The sequence below is a fragment of the Sciurus vulgaris genome (genome assembly GCF_902686455.1).
Source record: "Sciurus vulgaris genome assembly, chromosome: 8".
Lineage (NCBI taxonomy): Eukaryota > Metazoa > Chordata > Mammalia > Rodentia > Sciuridae > Sciurus > Sciurus vulgaris.
In genome coordinates, this window is record NC_136468.1 from 136,371,867 (window position 1) to 136,395,941 (window position 24,075).

Sequence of the window (24,075 nt, forward strand, 5' to 3'; positions counted from 1 at the left end):
GAAGCAGCCTGAAGAGCGAGGTAAGACGCTAGGGTTTTATTTCAAGCCATTTTGGAAACTGTAGGCGCGTTAAACCTGGGGACTGTCATGACAGATTTTATATTTCCAAAAGATCGCTGATAGGAAAGAGAATACCAGCTGGGGTTGTGAGCCAGGAGATGGGAGAGCTGCTGTTGAATTCGGAATTTGGAGAATTGACCCAAAGGACATATTGATAGTTTGAAGGGGCGGAGGGAAAGGGATGGGGGAGGGGAACCCAGGTGTGTGTTGGGGGAGGAGGGGAGACGGTGGTGCTTTTAGAGGATGAACAGTTTAGGGTTTAACCTCCATGATCCTCAAGTCTCCTCCAAACCTTACAGATCAGGCAAAACGTTTGACTGCTCTGAGCAGTTTGTGGTCAGTAAAGCAGGTTGTGAAAAGTGGATGAGCTGTGTATAAAAGTTCAAGAAGGAGCTGCTAGAAGGCTCATTTCCCTCCCACCACACCCTGTGGGGCAGGCACCTTTGCTAGAGCTGAGAAATTGGAGGACCATGCCCGAGGGCAGAGAGAGGATGCGTGCATCTAACCCAGAAGGAGAAGGAGGTCAAGCCCCGCTTCAAGCCCCACCTCTCCCCGCCCGCGTTGCTTAGCAGCCCCTCCGGCACTTGCGCAATGAGCCCCCTGCGTCCCCGCCCCTAGGGAAACCCACCCCTGGCTCCGAGCATGCGCGGGCCGCTTGGCGCCAATTGCTGACTCGCCTCAACCAGGGCAAGTGTCGTGGGTCCCCGGGCGGCGCTCGTTCGCTCCCTCCTCGGCTCCGGGATGATTGGCCAGAAGACCCTGTACTCCTTCTTCTCCCCGACCCCCGCCAGGAAGCGAGGTGCCTGCAGCCCCGAGCAGGCCGACCCGGGGACCGGCGTGGCAGCAGTAACTGAGGAGAACGGCGATGCAGCGGTGAGGCGCGGCGGAGACCGCTTCAGGGGCCGGGGGCGAGGGACAGGGATGGGGAAGAAGTCAGGAATCCCATCCGGCCGAGGGGATGCAGGACTGCGCAGCTAGCTCGGTAAACCAGGGCCCTGAGTTCAAAGCAGCCTACAATGCGTTCAAAACAGCCGCCTCCATCCCTCGTCGGCCGCCATCCTGGAGGGCCAGCCAATGGGATTGGGCCTCGAGGACCGCGGCGCCAATCGGCATGCAGCTGTCCCGCCCTGCTCAGCGCTGTGTCCAATCAGAGGGGGAAGAGGGCGGGACCCCGGGAGGAGGGTTTTTGCCGCGAAAAGGCCACGTGGGAAGGCGAGCCGCGGGTTCCGCGGGGCGGGGCGCCTTGGTGCATCTTTCTCTGAACCCGGCGGGGCTCTCTGAGCAGCTCCGGGCTTTAGTACAGGCTCCACAGCCCTGGGCTCGGCTCGGCCGTGAGCCCTGCAGCCCGTTGTCTGCCTTGGCTCGCAGCCGCTTTTCACCTATGGGCATCTTGTGCGATCGGCTGCTGGGTTTGGCCCGGAAGCCGTGGTGGACGCCTGGGAAACGGCCTGTGCGGTTCGTGACCCGCCTCTGCGGGGACTCCTTGCAGGACAACCCCACCAAGAAGGCCCGGACCGAGCAGGAGGAGCCCGGCACGCCGCCCTCCTCGCCGCTGAGCCAAGAGCAGTTGGTCCGCATCCAGAAAAACAAGGCCGCGGCGCTGCTGAGACTCGCGGCCCGCAACGTGCCCGTGGGCTTTGGCGAGAGTTGGAGGAAGCAGCTCAGCGGAGAGTTCGGGAAGCCGTATTTCATAAAGGTGAACCCGGAAAGCTGCCCCCCACCCCGGAGGCCAAGGCTGCGTTTACAGGGTGTTTCGCTCCCACAGCCTCATGTTTTCCCTCCTGCATTGTCTTTTTCACCCCAAAGCGGGTAAAATAAAGCCCTGGTGTTTTGAATCCGCACCTTTGCGCTGTTAAAGACGGTAAGGTGACATCAGGGGTTTTAAGCCACTCCGTGTGCTGTCCAGGAAAGGTTGGTGCAGTAAAGCAACCAACCAGAGTGAAACCGGGTTTGGCCCTTTTGAAAAAGAGAAGTATTGGCACCATTAGGAAACTAAGCAATCAGGCAAATCGACTTTGATCCATCCTAGAGAAAGAGGGGGAGAGAAAGAGGTGATCCCAACTCAAGTTCCTGGTGGGTAGTGTTTTTTTTTTTTTTAAGAACTTGTATTTACAACGTTTCAGGGAGCTAGATGAGACTTCAAATAGCTTGCTTGAGAAGGTACAGGTTTCCCGTGAGAATCCCATTTAAAATCTACTTTGTCTTTTAAATCAGCTAATGGGATTTGTTGCAGAAGAAAGAAAACATTACACTGTTTATCCACCTCCACACCAAGTCTTCACGTGGACCCAAACCTGTGACATAAGGGATGTAAGTACAATTGTTGATGAATTTTACTAGGGACTGGAATCAAATCGTATTTGTTAATTGGAGGCACTGGAGTTCAGCCATAATTCAGTAGTTAGTAACATTGAAGCTATGAGGTTTGGCTGACTGTGTTTCAACCTATACTTATTCTTTTTTTTTTTTTTTTTTAACCTTTATTGTGCTACCTTTGTAACAAACAGGAAAAATATGTATGACAATTTCATTCTTTTATTATTTTATTACTTATTACTGCAAGTTTATTTTGATGAGCCTTTAAAAAATTTGTAAATTGCGGATAATGGGACTGGCAAAGTAAAGATCTGTTATGTACAGAAATGCATGTATAAGGTATAATCTCCACAAAAGAGGCAAAAAGAATGAGTTATAGCTGCGTGTGGTGGTGCACGCTGTCATGCCAGAGGCTCCATCCACAGTCTGAGGCAGGAGAATTGTGAGTTCAGAGCCAGCCTCAGCCATGGCGAAGCACTAAGCAACTCAGTGAGACTCTGTCTCTAAAGAAAATACAAAATAGGGCTGGGAATGTGGCTCAGTGATTGAGTGCCCCTGAGTTCAATCCCCAGGACCAAAAAAGAGAGAGAGAGTAAGTTATCTCTCTCTTAGAAGTAGCAAGAATGGGCTGGGGGTGTGGTTCAGTGGGAGAGCACTTGCTTAGCATGTGGGAGGCTCTAGGTTTGGTCCCCTGTGGGAGCAAGGCTGTTCAGCTCAATCAGCCTTCAAGAGTAGCAGGGATCATTGAAATCTTGGCAATTCCCCAACCTCATCTCAAGGAAGAGCCTCATCTTCCCCATCAGGCTTTCCTTCAACTGACACTGCTAAATTAACTGGTAGAGGAAATAAAACAAAGGGACCAGAAGGTAATGCATTAGTTGGATAATCAGCCTCCAAAAATTCCAGAGTGACAGTTTCTTTCATGTGTTTCTTAATGAATCTCAGGGCTTTGTGAGTTGAACCCAGGCATAGTCTTTGCTGCTGGGGACATGTGGTTGCTGCAAGCCACAACCGTGGGAAAGCCATAGCATTAGTAAAAGGACCTTGGTGGAGTGGTTTGAAGAGAATACTTCAGTAAATATTTTTGGTAGTGTGGGACTGGCTAAAATGCTAAAATGGCCACACTCACTCCAGCTTCAGAATTATCCTTTTTTGCCCTCCTATTTTGTTTTTTAATACATTTTTATTTTTGATTGGCATATTTATGGGGTACAGTGTAACATTTTAATATGTGTATACAATATGTAGTAACAAGATCATGGTGATTGTATTTGTCACCCGAGACATTTATCATTTCTTTGTGTTGGAAACCTTCACATCTGTTCTACTAGCTATTTTGCAATATTTGAGTGCTCGTCAGCCAGAGAAGATCCTACTAGAACTAGAATGCACAATAGAACATTAGAAGTTTTCCCTTCCTACCAACTGCACCCTGTACCTGTTAGCATGCAAGACCCTCCTTAAACAGGGCCACATCTTGCCTCCCAGACTTGCCTCCCCCGTTCACTCTCCCACTGGAGTTAGTATAGCAACACTCCTTGTTTCTGTCTTTTGGAAACCAGGTGCAGGGGTCTGAGGTGTGGTTAGAGTCCTTGCCTAACATTAGGCCCTGGGTTCTATCCCCAGCACTGAAAAAAAAAGAAAAGAAAAGAAAACCAACTGTATCCATTACATCTGCTTATTCTGAAGGTTTTTAGTTTTTTTTCTTTTTCCTCCTCCATTTAAAAACGGGGACAGGAATCATATGATTTAGTAAATAGTCATTAAATCCAGTAGAAGTGGAATAGGTGAATAAACCGTCTTGATTAGGCAGCCACATGTAATGCTTGATTTCACAATTTTTTTTCTAGAGCAAAAATGTTGATCCTAGGTAGCTCCTTGGTTTTGAGGTTGAAAAAACAAGTCCTGTTAACTTCAGTTCTAGCCAGTGGTGTGTGCTTGTAATAGGACTGCTTGACGGGTGGGCAGGTGGGAGGCCAGCCTGGGCAACTTAGCAAGACCTAGTCTCAAAAAGGGCTGAGGATGTAGCTCGGGGCTGGAGAGCTTGTCTCGTGTGTGCAGGTTCCGGGTTCATTCTCAACACCAAATATATATCAATATATGTATGTTTTCAATGCTAATTTGCTCCTTGTTTGAATATTTCTCCACGTTCTGAGTACCAATGGGACAAAAACCAGGGAGGCCTCTCAGAAGCCACTGGACTGGCCAGGCTGCTTTGTAGGTGAGCATACTTGGTCAGGGAGATTAGGTAATTTGCCCAGAATCCTCCATTGTCTGGGACCAGAGTCTCAAAGGCTCTCCTGCCTTCCCAGCTTCACCACGAAGGATGTGCTGGCAGCGATGTGAGCCCCAGGGGCAGGCACTGAGCACTTCCTGGTCATGGGAACATCTGCGGCTGTCTTCGAGGCTGTAGAATGCGGAGGAAGGTTCTGAGAGCTCCAGGGGCAGAGGCAGGGAAGACGAGGCAGCCTGCACTTCAACACCCGAGCCGGGCCTGGTGGCTCTCCTCGCCTCCTGCCGCCCACCCCCTGCCCCCTGGCCTGACCTCATTCCTCTGGTCTCATCCTTTCCAGGCTCTGGGGCAACAGGCACCTCCTCTGCTGCTGGTGGGGAGCTTGAGTTGCTTCCGTTGATTGAAGTCACTGGCGAGGTCTAGGGATATCTGGGTGCATTTGTCCTTTGGCAGTTCCTCTGTCCCGGATCTGCCACAGAAGCGAAGCACCAGTGTGCGAGCCTGTCTGGACTGCAGTGTTTTCTGTGACAGAAAAAACGGGAAACAAGCCCACTGCCTGTGGGTAGTGACCGTATGCCGTGTTGATTTGCACAACGCTCAGATGTGTGGCGACAGAGACACACGCAGGATACTGAGTGCAGCAACTCATTACGTAGATGATTAAAAATGGCCAACTCAGGCTGCGGTGCAGCACAGCGGCTGAGCACTTGCCCAGTGTGCTGGAAGCCGGGGTTCTATCCCCCGCATCGTGAAAAAGGCTAACCTGATACTGGATGGGAATATCCACAGCGTAGAACCACTTTGTACGTCTCTGGGTGGCTGTATTCGCTACCAGGGCACATTTACTTTTTTGGTGGGGGTGCCAGGAATTGAACCCAGGGTGCTGAGCTATATACCCAGCCCCTTTATTTTTTATTTTGAGACAGGATCTCAGTAAGTTGCTTAAGGCCTCATTAAATTACTAAGATTGGCCTCAAACTCAAAATCCTCCTGTCTTAGCCTCCTAAATTGCTGAGATTACAAGATGTGCATTGTACCCAGTTTTACTTCTGTAATTTGAAAAGTGAAAAGAATGAATTCAAAACTGACCCTGGCTTATCTCAAATGTTTGTGTCAGAGAAGGCGTGGGGCAGCATTTCAGAGCAATTGACGAATAATTTGGTAGTTGGACATAAAGGTGACCTGTGGGTTCTCCCTTCTTGGGGTTCTTATGTGGGCTTTGCTTTTCACTGTTGTGTACCCCTGTGTCAATTACCAGCAGCCACGTGTTCATTCAGACAGAACACTACAGTTTAATCCTCTGCTACCTGGTGTTTGCAGGTGAAGGTTGTCATCCTGGGACAAGATCCTTATCATGGACCCAATCAAGCTCATGGGCTCTGCTTTAGTGTCCAAAGACCCGTTCCACCTCCGCCCAGGTACAGTCGCTTTGCAGGTGGCACTGGTCTGGTCATAACTGCTTTCAGATGTGTACTTTTAAATTACAGGCGGCAGCGTTTGGGGAACTTGCTAGCCTCAGGAGGAGGATTGCTCGACCTCGCACTGTTGACCTTGGAGTGGGTGGTTCTTTGTTGTGGGGAATTGGAGTTGTCGTGTCCACTCTTAAAGTTCTGTGGGGTTCAGAGCACCCCTGGGTGAAAACCATGGCTTTGGAGGATTTGTATAAAACACACAGATAAAAAGGATATAGAACTGTGGGGAGGTGGCTCGTAGCTGCCGGGCCGTTTATTTGGATCTTCCAAGGGGGGACTTACATCCAAATACAGGACCAGAGTAAAGGTCTTTGCCGGATCTGTCTGTCCGAGGACTGTAGATGTCTGTCTTGTTAATTGGTGCCCTGGTTTCCGTGTCCCTTCCAAGGGCTGGCTTGAAAGAAACCTCTAACCTATTCACATGTTATCTTGGAGATGACTGAACTTTTAGAATTATGCTTAAGATTCTTTTTTCTTCCTTCGTACTTTCAGTTTGGAAAACATTTATAAAGAGCTGTCTTCAGACATTGATGGTTTTGTTCACCCTGGCCATGGAGATTTATCGGGATGGGCCAAACAAGGTAAGCCAACCTCTGCTACACATATTTTGGATTAATGCCAACAGCCTTCTCTCTCTCTATCTCTCTCTCTCTTTTTTTGGTCCTGCTTTTTATAGTTTTAAAAGGTCATCGTAAAGTACTAGAGAGCTTTAATAAAATAGCTAGTTTTGGTGGGCACAGTGGCTCACACCTGTAATCCCAGCTACTTGGAGGCTGAGGCAGAAGGATTAAGTTCGAGCCCAGCCTCAGCAACTTGGCAAGACACTATCTAAAAATAAAAAATAAAAAGGGCTGGGGATGTAACTCAGTGCAGAGTCCTCTAAAGATCAATCTTCCCTAGTACTGGAGGGGGGAAATTGTTAGTTTATGTGAGTAAAAATATATTTTTTATGATATATCTTTTGTCTTGGAGCCAATTTAAAAAATATTTTGAAGCAGTTGCTCCTTGTTATTAATATTTCTAGTTTATTCAGCTCACCTAATTGAGCATTCAGAAAGTGGCCTCTGCTCATACCGACGTGAGCTGTATGTCTAGTGCCTATCTTCGAAACTTCTTTTTTTAAATAAATTGTCTACAACCAGGATGAGAAAAGAATGTTTATTCTTGACTTCTTGTAATTTGATCTTTGTTTCAATAAAACGTTTGGCCTTTGTTCTTATTTGGGGTTCTTAAATATCACGTAGGATAACTAAAAGACACTGATGGCGTGTAACCCTTCTTTATTGCTGTGAAATGAAAGATGCCAAGAGGGCAGAGATGAAAATAAAGTGGCCTCGAGTCCCACCAGGGCCTGCCCTGGCGGCCATGCTGATGCTTCCTCACAGCCTAGGTTCCTTCTGCAGCACCGGATCTATTACACGCGTGATCTGTCCTGTGTGACCCTCTTGTTGTAATTCCGCTGCAGCTAAGCTGCCTCCTAACAGGCTTCTGTGGCCTGTGTCCCTAGGTGTCCTCCTGCTCAACGCTGTGCTCACCGTCCGGGCCCATCAAGCCAATTCCCATAAGGAGAGGGGCTGGGAGCAGTTCACGGATGCAGTCGTGTCCTGGCTGAATCAGAACTTGAACGGCCTTGTCTTCCTGCTCTGGGGCTCTTACGCTCAGAAGAAGGGCGGTGCCATCGACAGGGTATGGCTTTAATACTCCAAGCAGTTCAGAACAGCCCAGGGGTCCCTGCCAGGAGTCCTGGGGATCAGTGTGTGAAGTGACTCCTGGGTTTCCCTTGGAGGACTGAGCGGAACCCACACACCGATGGTGAGCTGCGTGGGAGAAAGGCGGCCGCCTATTTTTGGTGTCCTACGGGCTTAGCTCGCTCTGCACAGAGGACACAGCGGTCCCTGGCACTGCTCCTTCAGCACATGTGCTGTGTGTGGTGGATGAGGCAAGTTTCCGGCTTCCAAGAAGTTAGGAGCATGTAGGAGATGTGGGGAATCCCGCGTAGTCACAGACCCAGCTTCCCCATGAACATTCTATCGTGGTAGTCACTTCACCCAAGTCCTAGTTGTGGATCCCCAACAACCAAACCAGCTCCTCCGTTTCTCCCTGGCTGCATCCTCCCCAGTTTGCCACCTCTCTGTTCTTCCCCGTTTACTTACAAACCTGTGTTGCTGGTTTCTGAGTCAATGACTTGGAAGTCACCCTTGAGTCCTCTCTCCCCTTCATCCCGTCTGTCTGTGAATCCAGTCAACTCTGCCCCTAGAGCGTCTCAGTCCTCCTGCTTCTCAGTTGCCCTGCTCCCCGTCTGGGATGGTGCACCAGCTTCTCCGCAGGACAGCCACGGTAGAGGAGAGATGAGGGTGTTAGAGAACACATAGCAGAGGAGAGGAGAGGAGGAGCGCTGGGCTCGGAGAGGCAGCGGGTGGAGGGGGTTCCATGGTGAGTGCCTCAGCAGACGAGGTGGGGCTTCGCCAGGTGGCCTGACAGCAGCTTCGGGTGCATCTGGAATGTGCAGGATGCTGAACTATCCAGCAGGATGGTTGTGGCCTTTTCATGCTGAGTGTCACTTGATGCTCTGAAAGGCTTTCAGGGTGGGAACATGCCTTTTTATGTGTCCACAGTGGCAGTGAACGTGTTCCCGCATCTGCGAGGCAGCCCCCCAGCCTAGGCCAGTGGGTCTGTTAGGGCTAAGCCAATGACGGAGCTCACAGAAGTCACTGCCTCCCTTTTCTCTTAAGTGGAGCTTTGTTTTTATTTTTTAATTTAGTTTTTCAAAGGTATAGTATGTTCCCATGATTAAAAATAAGTGTAGGGGCTGGGGCTCAGTGGTAGAGCGCTTGCCTCGCATGTGTGAGGCACTGGATTCGATCCTCAGCACCACAGAAAAATAAACAAAATAAAGGCGTTCTGTCCATCTACAACAACAACCAAGAAAGTTAAAAAATAGTAATAATAAGGTCAGTAAGTCATGTGCTGGAAAGCCTCCTGCCAGCCTATTCCCATCTGCTCAGTTCCCCAGCCTGCTGGCTGAGCTCTGGTTTTAGTTTCGGATATATTCTTCTAGAGAATCTTCATGCATATACAAGCAAATAGCAGCCCAGCATGTTAGTCAAAAAGCTTTTTTGTCTAAAGAGTTTATGTGAATGCATAAGATATTTTCAGGGTCTGGTTTGTTTTTTGTTTTGTTTTGGGGTTCTGGGATTGAACCCAGGAACACTATCTGAGCTACATCCCCAATGTCTTTTTTTTTTTTTTAACATTTTTAAAAATTTGTTCTAATTAGTTACATATGACAATAATTGCTCTTTTTTTTTTTTTTTTTTTTTTTTTTTTTTTTTTTTTTTTTGGTGCTGAGGATTGAACCCAGGGCCTTGTGCTTGTGAGGCAAGCACTCTACCACCTGAGCTATCTCCCCAGCCCCAGTAATTGCATTTTGACACATCATACATAAATGGAGTGTGACTTCTCATTTGCCTGATTGTACATGAGGTTGAGTTACACAGGTCATGTGGTCACATGCACATAGGATAATAATGTCCGATTCGTTCTACTGTCATTCCTACCTCCATACTCCCTCCCCTCCCTTCACTCCCCTCTGTCTAGTCCATATTTCTCCCAATCTCTTTTTAAAGTTATTTTGAGAAAGGTGCCCCGTCCGGCCTTGAACTAGCCATCCTGAGTTGCTGGGATTATAAACTGTGCCACTGTGTCTGGATTAGGGATTTTTTTCATGGGAATCTTAGAGGGAAAAAATTTTGTGTGACTAACCTAAGATTAGATCTTGCATGGCCTGCAAAGATCTGGTTGTTAGTAAGGAAGAAGTGTACATTTCTCACCTCTGTACCTGAGGGAGGTGTAGGCTGGTATAGCTCTTACTGTGTTGGTAATCTGTTGTCATTAAGCATGGTTTGGTCTGGAAGTAAACAGTTGTTAAGATACCTTGATAGCTAAATTAGCTCAGTCATTAAAACCTGGTCCCTAGCTCCAACCCCGCCTCCAGAGTACTAGGTTATATGGTGCCCCCTCATTCGTTTCCCAGAAGCACATCAAATTCAACGCCGTTCCCATTACCTCCTCCTTTCTTCTCCCTGAACTTGCTCCTGTATACTCTCCAAAACAGAAAGTAGCACCATTTGCCTAGTTGTCCAGCCAGAAGTCTGTACCCTACCCTGACCTACCGACCTCTCCCTTCCTCGCCTCTCCTCAGTCCATGTGAAGTCAGTCAGTCCTGTCTGCCTGCTTCCCTCTGCTGTCTCACTGGGAACAGTCTGTTCCCTGAATCGGCCCGCCTCTGATTGTGCCTGGAAGATTCCGAGGCTTCCTCTGGAGGAGGCGTTGGAGCAGGCTGGTGAGCTGGTTGGGTCTGGCCTCCATCAAGCCTCACTTCTACCTCCCCCTTTCCCCTCTGAGCTCCAGGCCGACTGGACCACCTGCACCTCTCCACTGGGTCCCGCCTGCTTCTTGCTGTTCTGTGCACAGCCCGTTTCCTCTGCCCAAACTGGAGGCAAACCGGGTGACCTCTCAGAGCTCAACAGAGCTGACGTGTCCGGGGGCCTGTGCTGCTCGCCAGTGTGGCAAGCATCTGACATGCCTTGTCCTACTGTCTGTGCCTGTGGTCGCTCCTTCCGTCCTTCACAGTGGCTTCTTAAGCGAGGCACTGCTGTCATGGACCATTTACAGATGAAACTCAAGTGCAGCTTGGAGATGCCCCCACGCTCCCGTGGTCACACAGCTGCCGAGGGGTGTAGCTGGGCTTGGATCCGACAGTAGTCCCGGGCTCTGTGCTCCTGGCCATGCTGGGCTGCTTCCCTTGAATTATCCCCCACATTCACACCCAGCGCAGGAAAGGCCGGGCATTATGATAGATGACAGTTTGTGGATTTTAATCTAAAATGTAAAAAAGAATTGAAAGGAGAGCAAAAATAGTCCCTAGTCTCCCTGTTTCAGATAACTTCAGTGGACATTTTAAGAAATCAAGTATTCCACTTTTTGTGGTAGAAAATTCAGAAGATACAGAAAGATACAAAATGGAAAGGAAATGCCTTTGATTGACCATTTCCTCTAAAGGAATACTACAAATAATGTCTCTAGTGTTTTTCCAAAAAAATTTTCTGTAGTGCTGGAGCTCAAACCCAGGGCTCGTGCATTCTAGGCCAGCTCTCTGCCATGGGCGGCACCCCGCCCTCCAAGAAAAAAAAAAAAAAAAAAAGATTAATGCATTTGTTCCTTTGCATTACTTGTTTCACCTGATAAATTTTGGGGGTCTTGGGGCCAGGGGTGTAGCTCCATTCTAGATGTGTGTATAGCTCTGGATTCCCAGTGCCACATTTAAATTTTTTTCTTTGTTTTTGGATGACCTCCCATATCAGCTTAGCCCTGTCTTGTTTTGATGGGGTTTTGTTTTTTTGTTTTGATACTGGGTATTGAACCCAGGCTGCTTGGTCCCTTAGCCCCTTCACACTGGACTTACATGAAGCTTCAGCTAGCTTTAGACTTAGTGCTAAGCTAGGCCACGGTCAGTCTCAATCTGTGCACATCTGTGTGGGTGCATGTGTCAAAGCATCATTTAGCAAATGCAGCCTAAACGCAGTTACAGCCCAGGAATTTCTAGATAACATGGGCACTTAAAAGTGACATAGATATGGCCAAGTTGAAGGCTGAGGTGGATCCACTGCATCACCGGGCACAGGTGGTCACTCCAGAGTGAACGAACAGGTGAGCTGCTGCTTAATACGAGTGCTGAAGGTAAATGCCTTTGGGAGGTGGGAAGAGTCGTGGCGAAGGGGAATTCCACAGCTGCTCCACGGGCGAACCTAGTCCTTGTTGAAAGTCCCCCGTCTGCCACTTTTTATTTTCTTTTTCAGAAGCGGCACCATGTACTGCAGACTGCTCATCCTTCCCCCCTCTCTGTGTATAGAGGGTTCTTTGGGTGTAGACATTTTTCTAAAGCCAATGAGCTTCTGCAGAAATCTGGCAAGAAGCCCATCGACTGGAAGGAGCTGTGATCTTGCACGGAAGGCGGGGTCTCTTCTGGGTTGACTCTTGAGGAGCTGCCGTTGAAGTATCTGTCAGTTATGAAGTCATTCAAAGTCTCCTTATTCTTAAGTGCCTTTTGCAAGAGGAGAGAGTTTCTGTATAGCAGTGAAGAACCAGGCTGCCCAGCTAGGGACGGCAGAGATGCACTTGGACCATTTCCGCATTTGAACCCTACAGGCACAGTGAGAGGACAGCCCAGGGAACGCAAAGGAGGCTCAGCCTAAAATAAGCACATGTCTCGAAAGACGAGAGGTCACGTGCTGAGTTCTCTCCAGCCTCTTATCTCTGTGGTTCAAGAGGGGGTGATGCACCTTTTGGTACAGCCAGTGTGGTTTGGTGCTTGCTGCTAGCAATTTAGCTGATAGGTTAGACTTTTTAGGTTAAAAGGTGTTTGGTGGTTTGGCTTAGAAAAGGCCCCTTGGTCTTTGGAGGAGTCTTCAGGCCATTTCCTGGAAGAATCTGGAGGACCTTTTGCAAGTTTCTAGGAATCCGTCCCAGAAGCTGAGGATCAGAGTTTCCTGATTGTGGTAAAGCAGGGATCCCTGAGGAGTTACACCTCGTGTGAACCTCACAGACTGAATAAAGAAGCAGTGGGCTCTTGAACAGAGAAGAGGGTTCTGGGGTTTTGTTTTTTTTTTTTTTTTTTCATGCGGGGTGGGGGTTTTCTAGGGTTATCAGTTGAAGTGTTTTAAGGAGGGGCAGACTGCCAGATTCTATTTTTATGGACTAGAACCACTTGGATTTTTTTTCTCTTCCTTCATCACTGGAGAATTTCGTATTTTTGTAAGATATGCAGATACATATTTTTTTAAAGGACAATCTCTACAGGTCTGGATTTCCATGGAGATTCGTTTTTTGCTGTTAGCTGGGTTACAGAGTTAACCCTGCATAAGTTTGGTAATAAAAGATTGTTGAAGTTTTGCTTCCTGTCCACTCTTTTCTTTGGCGTATGCATAAGCCCTTGGGCTGCCAGCAGCCCTTGCCTTTCCTCCTTCCGCCCAGGCTCCAGCTGGCTGCAGTTGGAGCCGCCCACTTGGCTGGGGGTCCAGGGAGGTTCTGGGGATCCTGTTTGCCTTCTGCCTTACCCTCTGACAGTCAGGAGCTGCCCCATCTTCCTTCTTATATTTTAAGACGTTTTCCTGGGAATCTGTCAGATGTGACTCCCTGGTGGCCCGTTGGTCTGCTAGCACTCGGCCCTCACTAGTGGGCTGGCAGGAAGAAGATGGGGTTCCCTGGCTGGCTAAGAAAGCAAAGTATGGGACTGGGGTGTAGCTCAGGGCTTGCACACATGCTGGGCGTGCAGGCCTAGGCCCTGAGTTCATCCTGAGCACCTGCACCAAGACAAAGTATGATGACAGGTTACATCAGTTGTAAGTGGGCAAGAAGGAGGCTTCTGGGGAAAATAGTCCTGCAGAGGCTTTGCTCAGGATGACAAGGTTGTGGAGGCAGACCTTGGCTTTGCTGAGATACATTGCTTCCTCTCTGGGTTACAGTTTCCTTATCTATGAAAAGAAGGGTTTCGGATTCTGCTGTCCTGTGAGCAGCCCAGACAGACTTCTCAAGTGCAAAAGATGCTTTCTCACTTGGGCCTGTAGTCACTTTGGGGTCTTCCCAAAAGCATTGCAAAGTGCCATGCTATGAGTGGGAGTGACTGCTATATAAAAATGCAAGAAGCAAACAATTTGGTGTTAAGAACCTTTGGTGTTGTGGCTGCTAGCCTCTCGGGAGGCTGAGGCAGGAGGATGACAAGTTGGAGGCCAGCTTCAGCATTGTAGTGAGACCCTTGGCAACTTAGGAAGAACCTGTCTCAAAATATGAGGACGAGGGGTGGCGGTGGGAATGTCGCTCAGTGATAAAGTGTCTGGGTTCGAGCCCCAGTGCCAAACCAACAACAAAAATTCAAACTTAGGAATCGTAGTGAAACCGTAAATGGGAAAGAAAACATCTTAAAGGACCTATGGTCCCCCAGGAGAAAATGTAAGTTAATTACTGATTATCTAGTGATACTGGGGATTGAACCCTGGGACTCTGTCACTGAGTTACACCCCCAGCCCCTTTTATTTTTTCATTTTGAGACAGGGTCTCAGTTGCCCAGACTGACCTCCATGTCATACCTCCCAGGTTGCTGGAATTACAGGCATTTGCCACCATGCTCAGCTCCTAATCACTGATTATTTTTCTAATGCTTAGTACATAAAAATGAATAAAAGGCTATCAGTGAGACTGGATTGTGACTCAGTGATAGAGCGCTTGCTTGGCTTGTGTGAGGCCCTGGGTTCTATCCTCAGCACCACATATGAATTAAAAGAAAGATCACTGACAACTAAAAGATACTAAAAAAAAAAAAAAAAAAAAAAAAAAAGGCAGTCCGCTTTGCAGGCTGGCTTGGCACACTGAAGGTTCAGTTACTGAATAATCTCAGGTTTCACAGTCCTTGGTCTCTGTAAACTGCCCAACTATTGTAGACAAAGCACCAAGGGCAAAATGTAAACAGGTGAGGTGTTCCAATAAAACTTTATTTGTCAACACTGAAATTTGTTCTTGGCATGTTTTTCACGTGTCTTGATAGCTTTTGATCCCCCTCCCCCGACCCAAATGTTTAGCAAATGTGAAAATCGCTTTTAGCTTGGGAGCCAGTTTCCTTGTGTTCCCACTGACAGGCTGGGAACAAGAGGGAGGCGATGGCTGAATCAGACCAGGAAAGAAGAAAGTTCCCAGGGGAGGCTGCGTCTGAGCTGTGTTGAAGGGAGGGAAGGAGATGGATTCCAGGCCAGGAAGAGAAAGGAGAGCAGTCTGCGTGAAGGAACCGACCTATGCAGAGCTAGGACACCGAGGTCTGGCATGCGAATGTGGATCTGGAGAGTTCCACGCGCGCAAATGGCGCTTAGGTGTCCGCATCAACCTTCACAGGTAAGGGAGAGAGTGGTGGCCAGGGGCCTGGCTTTCTGGCTTTGGGGATTGCTAACCCAAGGAAGTCAATTATGCAAATGTACACTGGGAACCCCAAGTTGTAAATTAATTGTGTGAAAGTTCATGACGGTGGTTTTGATCTGGGTCCATTGGGGGCAAAGTCGGGGACCGAGTTGTTTGTGCAATTTTTTTTTTTTAATAGACTGGATGATAATATTTTCTCCTGCTTAGAATTCACTATCTGCTTCAGTTTGCTCCGGGGATGAAATTCTTTGGGTTTTCAGTGGAGAAGCAAACTTTTTGCATGATAATGGCTTTTCGTCTGTGCCAGAACCTTCCAGATGTATGAGGAAAAGCAGGTAGGAGGGCGCTGGGCTACTTTGGAGGGGCCGTTGACTTGAGCTGCCTCCAACAGAACTGGCACGTCTGCCTGCTGGAGATGGCCTCATTTTCTTTGACGCTTTACTTTGGGTCTCACAATTTAACATTGCATTGTAGATAATCTGTGTTGGAACTTTATTTTAGTTTATTTTTTTTTGGTGATGGAGTAGAACCTGGGCCTCAGGAACTATAGACATGTATTGCCACAGTTATACACCAAAGCTAGTTTTTAAAATTTTTCTTTATTTTTTGTGGTACTGGAGATTGAACCCAGGGCTCTCTACCACTGAGCTGAGCTATACACCCTCAACTCTAGTTTTTAAAATTTTTAAATGTTTATTTTCCTGCTGTACTAGAATCTAGGGATGCTTTACCACTGAGCTATATCCCTAGTCCTTTTGTATTTTGAGACAGAGTCTCACCAAATTTCTGAGGCTGGCCTCAAACTCAAAATCCTCCTGCTTCAGCCTCCTGAGTTGCTGGGATTACAGGCATGTGCCACCATGGCCAGTGCCCCTGCTCTAAATTTTCAATTTTTGAAGTATGTGTGGAACTGTGAGTACTGGTGAGTGGGCCAGACCAGGAAACACTACCTTTAAGTTCTTTGCTTCTCGATTGCATATTTCCTTTGTTCCTTTGTCTCTCTCGTTTGCGATATTGGCGAGGAGGAAGGGAGGCTTCAAACAAGTGGTTAGTGCTCCTCAAGCTTAGAGGATTTTTTAAAAAACAGTGAATTCAGGAGCTTGCAGCTCACTGTAGAGCCCCTGGCTAGCATGAACACAGCCCGGAGTTCCAGCCCCAGCATGCAGAAATAAGACGTACGCAGACCCCACCGCCATAAATTCTTAACTTGTTGGGGACGGGCACCTCATTGTTATCGAGTGTCTGTTTGCAGTGGGACCGATATCTTCCCAGATGCCCTGTTTCCTTAGTCCCTGTGGTCACTTATGAGTTTTTGTTGTTTTGGCAAATAATTTGATGTATATGACTTTCTGAATCTAGGATATGTTTGAAGAGATCTGTGTTTCTATTAATAATTTTGTGTTGGGTGAGAAGAATTTATGAATAACTGGTTTTAAAAGTTCCGTGTGGGGGCTGGAGTGGGAGCTGGGGTTGTGGCTCAGTGGTAGAGCATTTACCTAGCATGTGTGAGGCACTGGGTTTGATTCTCAGCACCACATAAAAATAAATGAATAAAACAAAGGTCTATCAAAATCTAAAAAATATATAGTTAAAAAAAAAACTTCCATTGGTATTCTAGAAAATATCTGGTCTTAGTGTCAAGGGAGAATAAGCTGTCACAGGGTTCTTTGTATGGCTAGTCTGTTGTTGGTGTGTTGGTTTGTACTGGGGATTAAACCCAGAGGCACTTTACCACTGAGCCACATCCCCACCCTTTTTATTTTTTTATTTTGAGACAGGGTCCTGCTAAATTGCTGAGGGCCTCATAATTATTAATCATGATTATTACATAATATTTTGGATCATAATTATTTGGATTCATCGGGAAGGAGACTTGTTGGTTTGCAGTGCTGGGCCTGGAACCCAGGCCTCACACGTGCTAGGCCAGCGCTGATCGGCTGGGCTGCATCCTCACTGGGGAGGGAATTTTTTTTAATTGCATTACAGTTAGTTACAGACGGCTTTCCTAGGAAAGGGATTTAAGTAGTGCCCCTCTCAGGGGATTGCATGAAGCTGTCTTAATAAATAGTCTAAGAATGCTGACGAGGGCTACCTCCCCGGGACCAGGCATGCAGGCGTGCTGAGCACTGGACCTGTTGCTTTAGCCCCAGGTCCTGCAGTGACGACTTGCCGCTCTCGGGGTTCTGGCCCTGGATCCTGAGGCTCCTGTATGCCTAGCAGAAATGGAGTCCTCTTCATGCTCCAAGTTCTCTGGAGAAAAGCCCAAGAAGCCCAACATTTGATGACTTTTCTTTATCAAAAATAAGGCCCCAAGTGAAGGAGCTCAGGCGGGGCGCCTGCCACCTGCCCAGCAGCTCCTGCCAGTTTTCCCTCTTTTCAGTGTGGCGTTTCTCTGCTACACAAAGGGGCTGCCAGCGCCCCTCCCCTCCCTCCCTCCCTCCCGCTGGGCACAGCGCTCTCCTGTGTGGTCACGCTTCCCTGCCTGCTCCTGCCCGGCCTGCTCAGGTTGGAACCGGAGCTGACCTTTGTCCCACATGCCTCAGAACACTCTGTGACTGCAGCCTGTGTCGAATTCCTCTCCTCTGCTCAGGCCCAGCAAGAGCCAGTAGACCCCAAGTGGGAGGGAGTGTTTTTCTGTTTTGTTTTGTTTCAGTCTCTGAGTCCCCAGAATCAGAAAGGTCTCCTTCAGTGGCGTGATTTCAGAGGGTCCTGCCAAATCTTCCGGGGAGGGGAGCCAGCGGACCTTTAAAGGGAACCGCCTTCCCCGGTCAGCCCTTTCTCTGTGAGCCTGCTTCTCACACGACCGGCAGCCTGTGGACAGCATGTCACAGGAGGGCCCAAATGACTCTGTTCCTATTGCTTGTGACAGCTTGAACTTCAGATGCCACACGGTCAGATCTCTGAAGTTGGAAGTAAAGCGAGTTAGAGGACGAGGACGGGAAGGTGGAAAGCAGATCCCGCCCTGGAGTGGCCTGGTGTGGGCCTCAGCTGCCTGAGCTGTTGCTGCCATTCAGTACCTTGAAGGTTAAGTGCTCCGGGGATATTTTTAAACAGCAGGGGCCAGCTAATCTAAAAGTGACATTTAAAGTCATAGCAGTGAGCAGCCGGCAGGCTTAGATTCAGGCCCTTAGCAAACAAGGGACTTTGAAAATGTCGCCCTGAACACACAGTTGAGAGGACATGGGAAAAGAAGGGCCGAAGCACTGAAGTGGTAAGTCAGCCCCTCCCTCCCTGGGGTCAGACCCGGCCAGTGTCCGAGGGAGCAGGAATCAGGTGTAGCCGGAGAGCAGCCCCAGTGCAAAAGCGGGCACTCGGGGTTCCTAGGGGACCGACCCTGTTTGAGGGCTGCTGCCCGGAAGACCTCAGAACGTAAAGCAGACAAAAGAGAGGGGCCTGTCTCCACTTCCTTGATTGGGTTGCTGGGGATCCACCATGTGCGTGCGTGTTCCTTGCCCTCCACAGCTCACTTCATGCAGTTCTGTGGCTTTTAATTCTTCTCTCAAAGCTCCTGTCCCAAGGGAAAGTACTCTATTTCTGACAGCTGCTCCCTCTCTCCAACTTGCTCCTTTTTAAGAAGTAGACTCTAGCCAGATGCCATGGGCGCACACCTATAATCCCCACAGTTCTGGAGGCTGAGGCAGGAGGATCACAAGTTCAAGGCCAGCCTCGGCAACTTAGCAAGAGCCTGAGCAACTTGGTGAGACCCTGTCTCAAAATAAAATGGGCTGGGGATGTGGCTCAGTGGCAAATCACCTCTGGGATCAAGCCCCAGTACCAAAAAAAAAAAAAAGACCCTAAGAGTAGAGCATCTGTAGCACTCCTTTACTGCTAGGAAGACATGATCTTCTTTTAATTTTTTAAAAAAGCATTGCAAAGTAACAAGAGTCTAAAAGCAGAAGCTCAAATGAGCTGTCGCCTTGCCTGTGATAGCCCTGTGACCCCAAGAGACACAGAGCAGAGTTTGCCACAATCTCCCCCCGTTTTCTGCTCCCTCACTTAGTGCACAATGGATCTTTCATTTTTGTCCCTCCCATTATTATCATTAAACATAAATGGGACTCGGGACTTTTGATTTGAAAACAGAAAGGTTTTATAAGTTGCGCTTTCCTTCTAACCTCAAAAACAAATTCTTTACAAGACCCGGTTTCTTTACCGATGTCTCCCAAGTTTTCAGTGGGAAGACCCATCTAATCCTAAATCACATGATCAGCAGTAACAATGTCCCCAATCTGATTTTCTTTGAGAAGCTCTGAGTGGGTACTTTAGGTTTGCGTGAAGGCATTTTATTTGTTCCTGCTCAGAGGTTGAGTAAACTCCCTGATATATCTTTATCACCTTTAGCTTCTAGACCAAAATTAGAATGTTACATTACAGGAGCTTCTCAGACTGCTGGGGTTAGAGGAGGTTTCTTTTGAATGGAAGTTTCCTCCAAGTTTACCCCAGGGAATGCTTTGGGATACCTGGCTCTGAAGCTTCCTCTAAATGTCGTCAAGGACACCTCACGTCAAAGGTGACTTCTCTGTACTCAGAGAACCCTGGATGCTGTTAGAAATCTTGCATTTGATCTGAAAAATGCATTCATGTATATTTCACACTGTTCTTGCAGATCTCTGTATGCTATGATAATAGTAAACTGCATATCTAGAGCCCGAGTTTTCTAGGCAGATGGGCAAAATTCATTTATTCTAGGAGTCTGGGCAGGCTTGTACTAGAGAGTGCAGGCAGAGCATAGCTGGAAACCTGAGGTCTTGATTGTTGGGCAGCTGTATGTGCCAGGTGTTGGATCATTCTGACGAAGTGCTGGGAAAGAGGTATGATCTATTCGTTCCATGGCCAGAAACCAAGATCCAGAGGATTTCCCTGGTAGGTTCAGGGCAATCAGATGACAAATGACAGAGCCCCCCACCCAGGTCTGCTGTGCTCCTTAAGTCCTGCCCTGTGGCCCCCACACCTTAGCCCCAGACCTGGGCTTGGTCCTCAGGAACAACGGCACTCTAGAAATGGTCTCTTATTTATTTTTTACTTAATTTATTCATCGTTGTGCTGGGGATGGAACACAGGGTCTCCCACATGCCAGGCAAGCGCTCTGCCCCTGAGCTCCATCTCCAGTCCTTTTTATTTGTTTTGAGCCAGGATCTCATTAAGCCCCCAGCCTGACCCTGCACTTGAGGTCCTCCTGTCTTGGCTACTGGAGTAGCTGGGGTTACAGGCGTGGGCCACCACACACCACTTCCTGCCTTTTAAAGTCCAACTAATTCCGGAGTTAGAGTGATATTAAAGGACAATCTGACACATTTTCCTTTTCCTTTGGAAGTTGATCAGTTGCAGACTCTGGTAGTAGCTAGAATAATCAGTGGTGGGAAGGAGCCTTCAGCAGTTCTAGAATTTTCTCCCCATTCTGTTGGAAGGAAAGCTGGTCCCTTATTTCCACCTTCCAGCAGAGGGGGGCTTCTGGAGCCCTCCTGTTGTGCAGTGGGAGCCCGGGAAAGGTGGAACGGGGGCTCTGGTCCACCCCACATGGGGTCCAGACTCCTTACAGCGGGACCTCCAGAGCCTTCCGTGTGCCACGGCGCCGTGCCAGTCTACAAGACGTGACTTTGGGATTGGCCCCAGAAATGTTTTCCTTTGACAGAGGAGGGACCCTCTTTCAGGACTGGCATCCCACGCCACCCTCGGGGAACATTAGACACATTTTCAACGGGCACCTTCCTCACTGCCTTGCAGGACCCTGGAGGCGGGCTGGGGCTCTTGTGCAGCAGTGTGTGTGTGTGTGCGTGACAGTGAGTGGCGCTCAGACTCCCAGGGTGCTGTGTGAGTCCGCCAGGAGAAGCCTGAGCAGAGTCAGGTCCGCTAGAGCCTGTGGCACTTACCTGGGGAAAGCGCTGACACCTGTGCGCACGCTGGAGCTGGACGGGCCAGCACAGCCCCAGCTCTGCCGCTTCACTACCACGTGACCCTGTCCACTGTCCAGCAGGCGCCCCCTCTGGGCCTGTGTCATCATTTGTAAGGTGAGAGCACACCCGGCAGAGGTTCTGTGGACCTTTAAAGGGAAAACAGAAAGAGCACAGCCCGAGACTCAGACGTAGCAAGTGCTGGACAAAGATCAGCTTTTGTCATTATTCAGCAGGCTTTTGTCTGTCAAGGGTCTACTGAATGCCGCCCTGTGTCTGTGCTGCCTTTCCTCAGGTGCCAGCTTGCTGGGAAGCTGGGGCCAGAGGTAATCATGTGCTGGTGACACCCAGGCCCACCTGGCTTTTTTATTTTTTATTTTTTAAATTTATTTTTATTTGTAAACAAATGGGATACATGTTGTTTCTGTTTGTACATGGAGTAACAGCCTACCATTTGTGTAATCATACATTTACATAGGGTAATGATGTTTGATTCATTCTGTTCTTTTTTCCCTTCCCCCCCACCCCTCCCACCCTTCTTTTCCCTCTATACAGTCCCTCCTTCCTCCATGCTTGCCCCCCATTACGTGTCATCATCCACTTATCAGTGAGATCATTCCTCTTTTGGATTTTTGAGATTGGCTTATCTCACTTAACATAATATTCTCCAATTTCATCCGTTTGCCTGCAAATGCCATAATTTTATTATTCTTTATAGCTGAGTAATATTCCATTGTATATATATACCACAGTTTCTTTATCCATTCATCAGTTGAAGGACATCTAGGTTGGTTCCACAGTCTGGCTATTGTGAACTGAGCCACTATGAACATTGATGTGGCTGTATCTCTGTAGTATGCTGATTTTAAGTCCTTTGGGTATAGGCGGAGGAGTGGGATATCTGGGTCAAATGGTAGGTCCATTCCAAGTTTTCTAAGGAATCTCCACACTGCTTTCCAGAGTGGCTGCACTAATTTGCAGTCCCACCAGCAATGTATGAGTAATACCTTTTTCCCCACATCCTCGCCAACACCTATTGTTGCTTGTATTCTTGATAATCGCCATTCTAATTGGGGTGAGATGGAATCTTAGTGTAGTTTTGGTTTGCATTTCTCTTATTACTAAAGATAGTGAACATTTTTTCATATGTTTATTGATTGCTTGTAGATCTTTTTCTGTGAAGTGTCTGTTCATTTCCTTAGCCCATTTGTTGATTGGGTTATTTGTATTCTTGGTGTAGAGTTTTTTGAGTTCTTTATATATTCTGGAAATTAGTGCTCTATCTGAAGTAGGAGTGGCAAAGATACTCTCCCACTCTGTAGGCTCTCTCTTCGAATTGCTGATAGTTTCCTTTGCTGAGAGAAAGCTATTTAGTTTGAATCTATCCCAGTTATTGATTCTTGCTTTTATTTCTTGTGCTATGGGGGTCCTGTTAAGGAAGTCTGGTCCTAAGCCGACATGTTGAAGATGTGGACCTACTTTTTCTTCTATAAGATGCAGTGTCTCTGGTCTGATTTCAAGGTCCTTGATCCATTGTGAGTTGATTTTTGTGCAGGGTGAGAGATAGGGGTTTAGTTTCATTCTGTTGCATATGGATTTCCAGTTTTCCCAGCACCATTTGTTGAAGAGGCTATCTTTTCTCCATTGCATATTTTTGGCACCTTTGTCTAGTATGAGAAAATTGTATTTATTTAGGTTTGTGTCCATGTCCTGTATTCTGTACCATTGATCTACCTGTTTATTTTGGTGCCAATACCATGCCATTTTTGTTACTATTGCTTTGTAGTATAGTTGAAGTTCTGGTATTGCGATACCCCGTTTCATTCTTCCTGCTAAGGATTGCTTTAGCTATTTAGCTATTCTGGGTTTCTTATTCTTCCAGATGAATTTCATGACTGCTTGCTCTATTTCTGTAAGGTACGTCATTGGGATTTTAATTGGAATTGCATTGAATCTGTATAGCACTTTTGGTAGTATGGCCATTTTGACAATATTAATTCTGCCTATCCAAGAACATGGGAGATCTTTCCATCTTCTAAAGTCTTCCTCAATTTCTTTCTTCAATGTTTTGTAGTTTTCAATGTAGAGATCTTTTACCTCTTTGGTTAGATTGATTCCCAAGTATTTTATTTTATTTTTTTTGAGGCTATTGCAAATGGAGTTGTTTTCCTCATTTCCCTTTTAGCTGTTTCGTCGCTTGTGTATAAAAATGCTTTAGATTTATGCGTGTTGATTTTATAGCCTGCTATTTTGCTGAATTCATTGATGAGTTCTAGAAGTTTTCTGGAGGAGGTTTCTGGATCCTCTAAATATAGAATCATGTCATCAGCAAATAGTGACAGCTTAAGTTCCTCTTTTCCTATTCGTATCCCTTTAATTTCTTCCCATCTGGCTTTTTAAACATTTTTTGGTACTGGGAATTTAACGCAGGTGCACTTTACTGCTGAGTTGCATCCCCCGCCATTTTTCATGTTTTATTTTGACAAGGTCTCACTAAATGGCATAGGGCTTTGTGAAGTTGCTAAAGCTGGCCTTGAACCTTCAGTCCTCCTGTCTCAGCTGCTTGAGTCTCTGGGATCACAGGTGTGCGCCACCACACCCAGCCAGATGGGTTTTGAGCCCCATCTGTTCTCACTGAGCTCTCCTTCCTGTTGGGGAGCCAGGTACACCTGTGACAGTGACCCCAAAAAACTACCTGTGATAAGTCCTAGGAGGAAGAGACCAAGGAGCCAGCAGCCTGGTGCCACACATTGACATTCACACCCTTGTGGTCTCCGTGGGACTGGAGGACCCTCCAGGTAGGCAGGAGGGGTGGGCTTGGCACACGGACAACACCCGGCTAGAATCAGCTCCCAGCAAGCGTGGACTGCCCCTTCCGTATGCCGCGAGCCCACTCCTGCCCTCTGGAAGCCTACGTTCCGTGGGTGGAGATCAGTGTGTGCACTGGCGAAAATATGGTTGCATCGGCTTTGATGATTAGCAAGAAGAAAAGGGACGTGATAGGAATAAGACAGAGGGTGGAGTGTCAGGATGGGTCCGAAATGGCAAGACGGACACCAGAGACAGAAAAAGGAGCAGGAGATAGCCAGCTAAGGCTGAGGAGAGCATTGGGCAGAGAGGGAAGAACGTCCTGGAACAT

At 47.8% G+C, this 24,075-nt stretch overlaps 2 protein-coding genes and 1 long non-coding RNA gene across 4 annotated transcripts in view; 2 read left to right on the top strand and 1 right to left on the bottom strand.

The window, feature by feature from the left end:
* The first annotated feature begins 730 nt into the window (after window positions 1–730).
* Window positions 731–13,032, top strand: UNG (uracil DNA glycosylase). 2 transcript variants are annotated; one of them, XR_013765779.1, is made up of 8 exons: window positions 731–933; window positions 1,550–1,756; window positions 2,275–2,370; window positions 5,930–6,027; window positions 6,574–6,662; window positions 7,589–7,767; window positions 10,283–10,423; window positions 11,940–12,062. XR_013765779.1 is itself a non-coding variant. In XM_079151430.1 (7 exons), the coding sequence occupies exons 1-7, from the start codon at window positions 802–804 to the stop codon at window positions 12,078–12,080; spliced, it is 942 nt and encodes a 313-aa protein (XP_079007556.1). In that variant the 5' UTR covers window positions 733–801; the 3' UTR covers window positions 12,081–13,032. The 2 variants fall into 2 exon arrangements, 1 of the variants encoding a protein (XP_079007556.1); XM_079151430.1 differs by lacking the exon at window positions 10,283–10,423 and having other exon boundaries at window positions 733–933; window positions 11,940–13,032.
* A 4,598-nt stretch (window positions 13,033–17,630) lies between these two features.
* The window catches only part of ACACB (acetyl-CoA carboxylase beta), a 119,010-nt gene continuing 112,565 nt past the window's right edge, over window positions 17,631–24,075 (top strand). The window contains exon 1 of the mRNA XM_079151250.1: window positions 17,631–18,256. The gene's annotated coding sequence lies outside the window, so the exon portion shown is untranslated. The remainder of the gene's footprint in view (window positions 18,257–24,075) is intronic.
* On the bottom strand, window positions 18,893–21,287 carry LOC306668260. Its single transcript, XR_013765797.1, has 2 exons — window positions 20,916–21,287; window positions 18,893–19,845 (listed from the first exon to the last, which is right to left on the bottom strand). It is a non-coding gene; the product is annotated as an uncharacterized lncRNA (long non-coding RNA).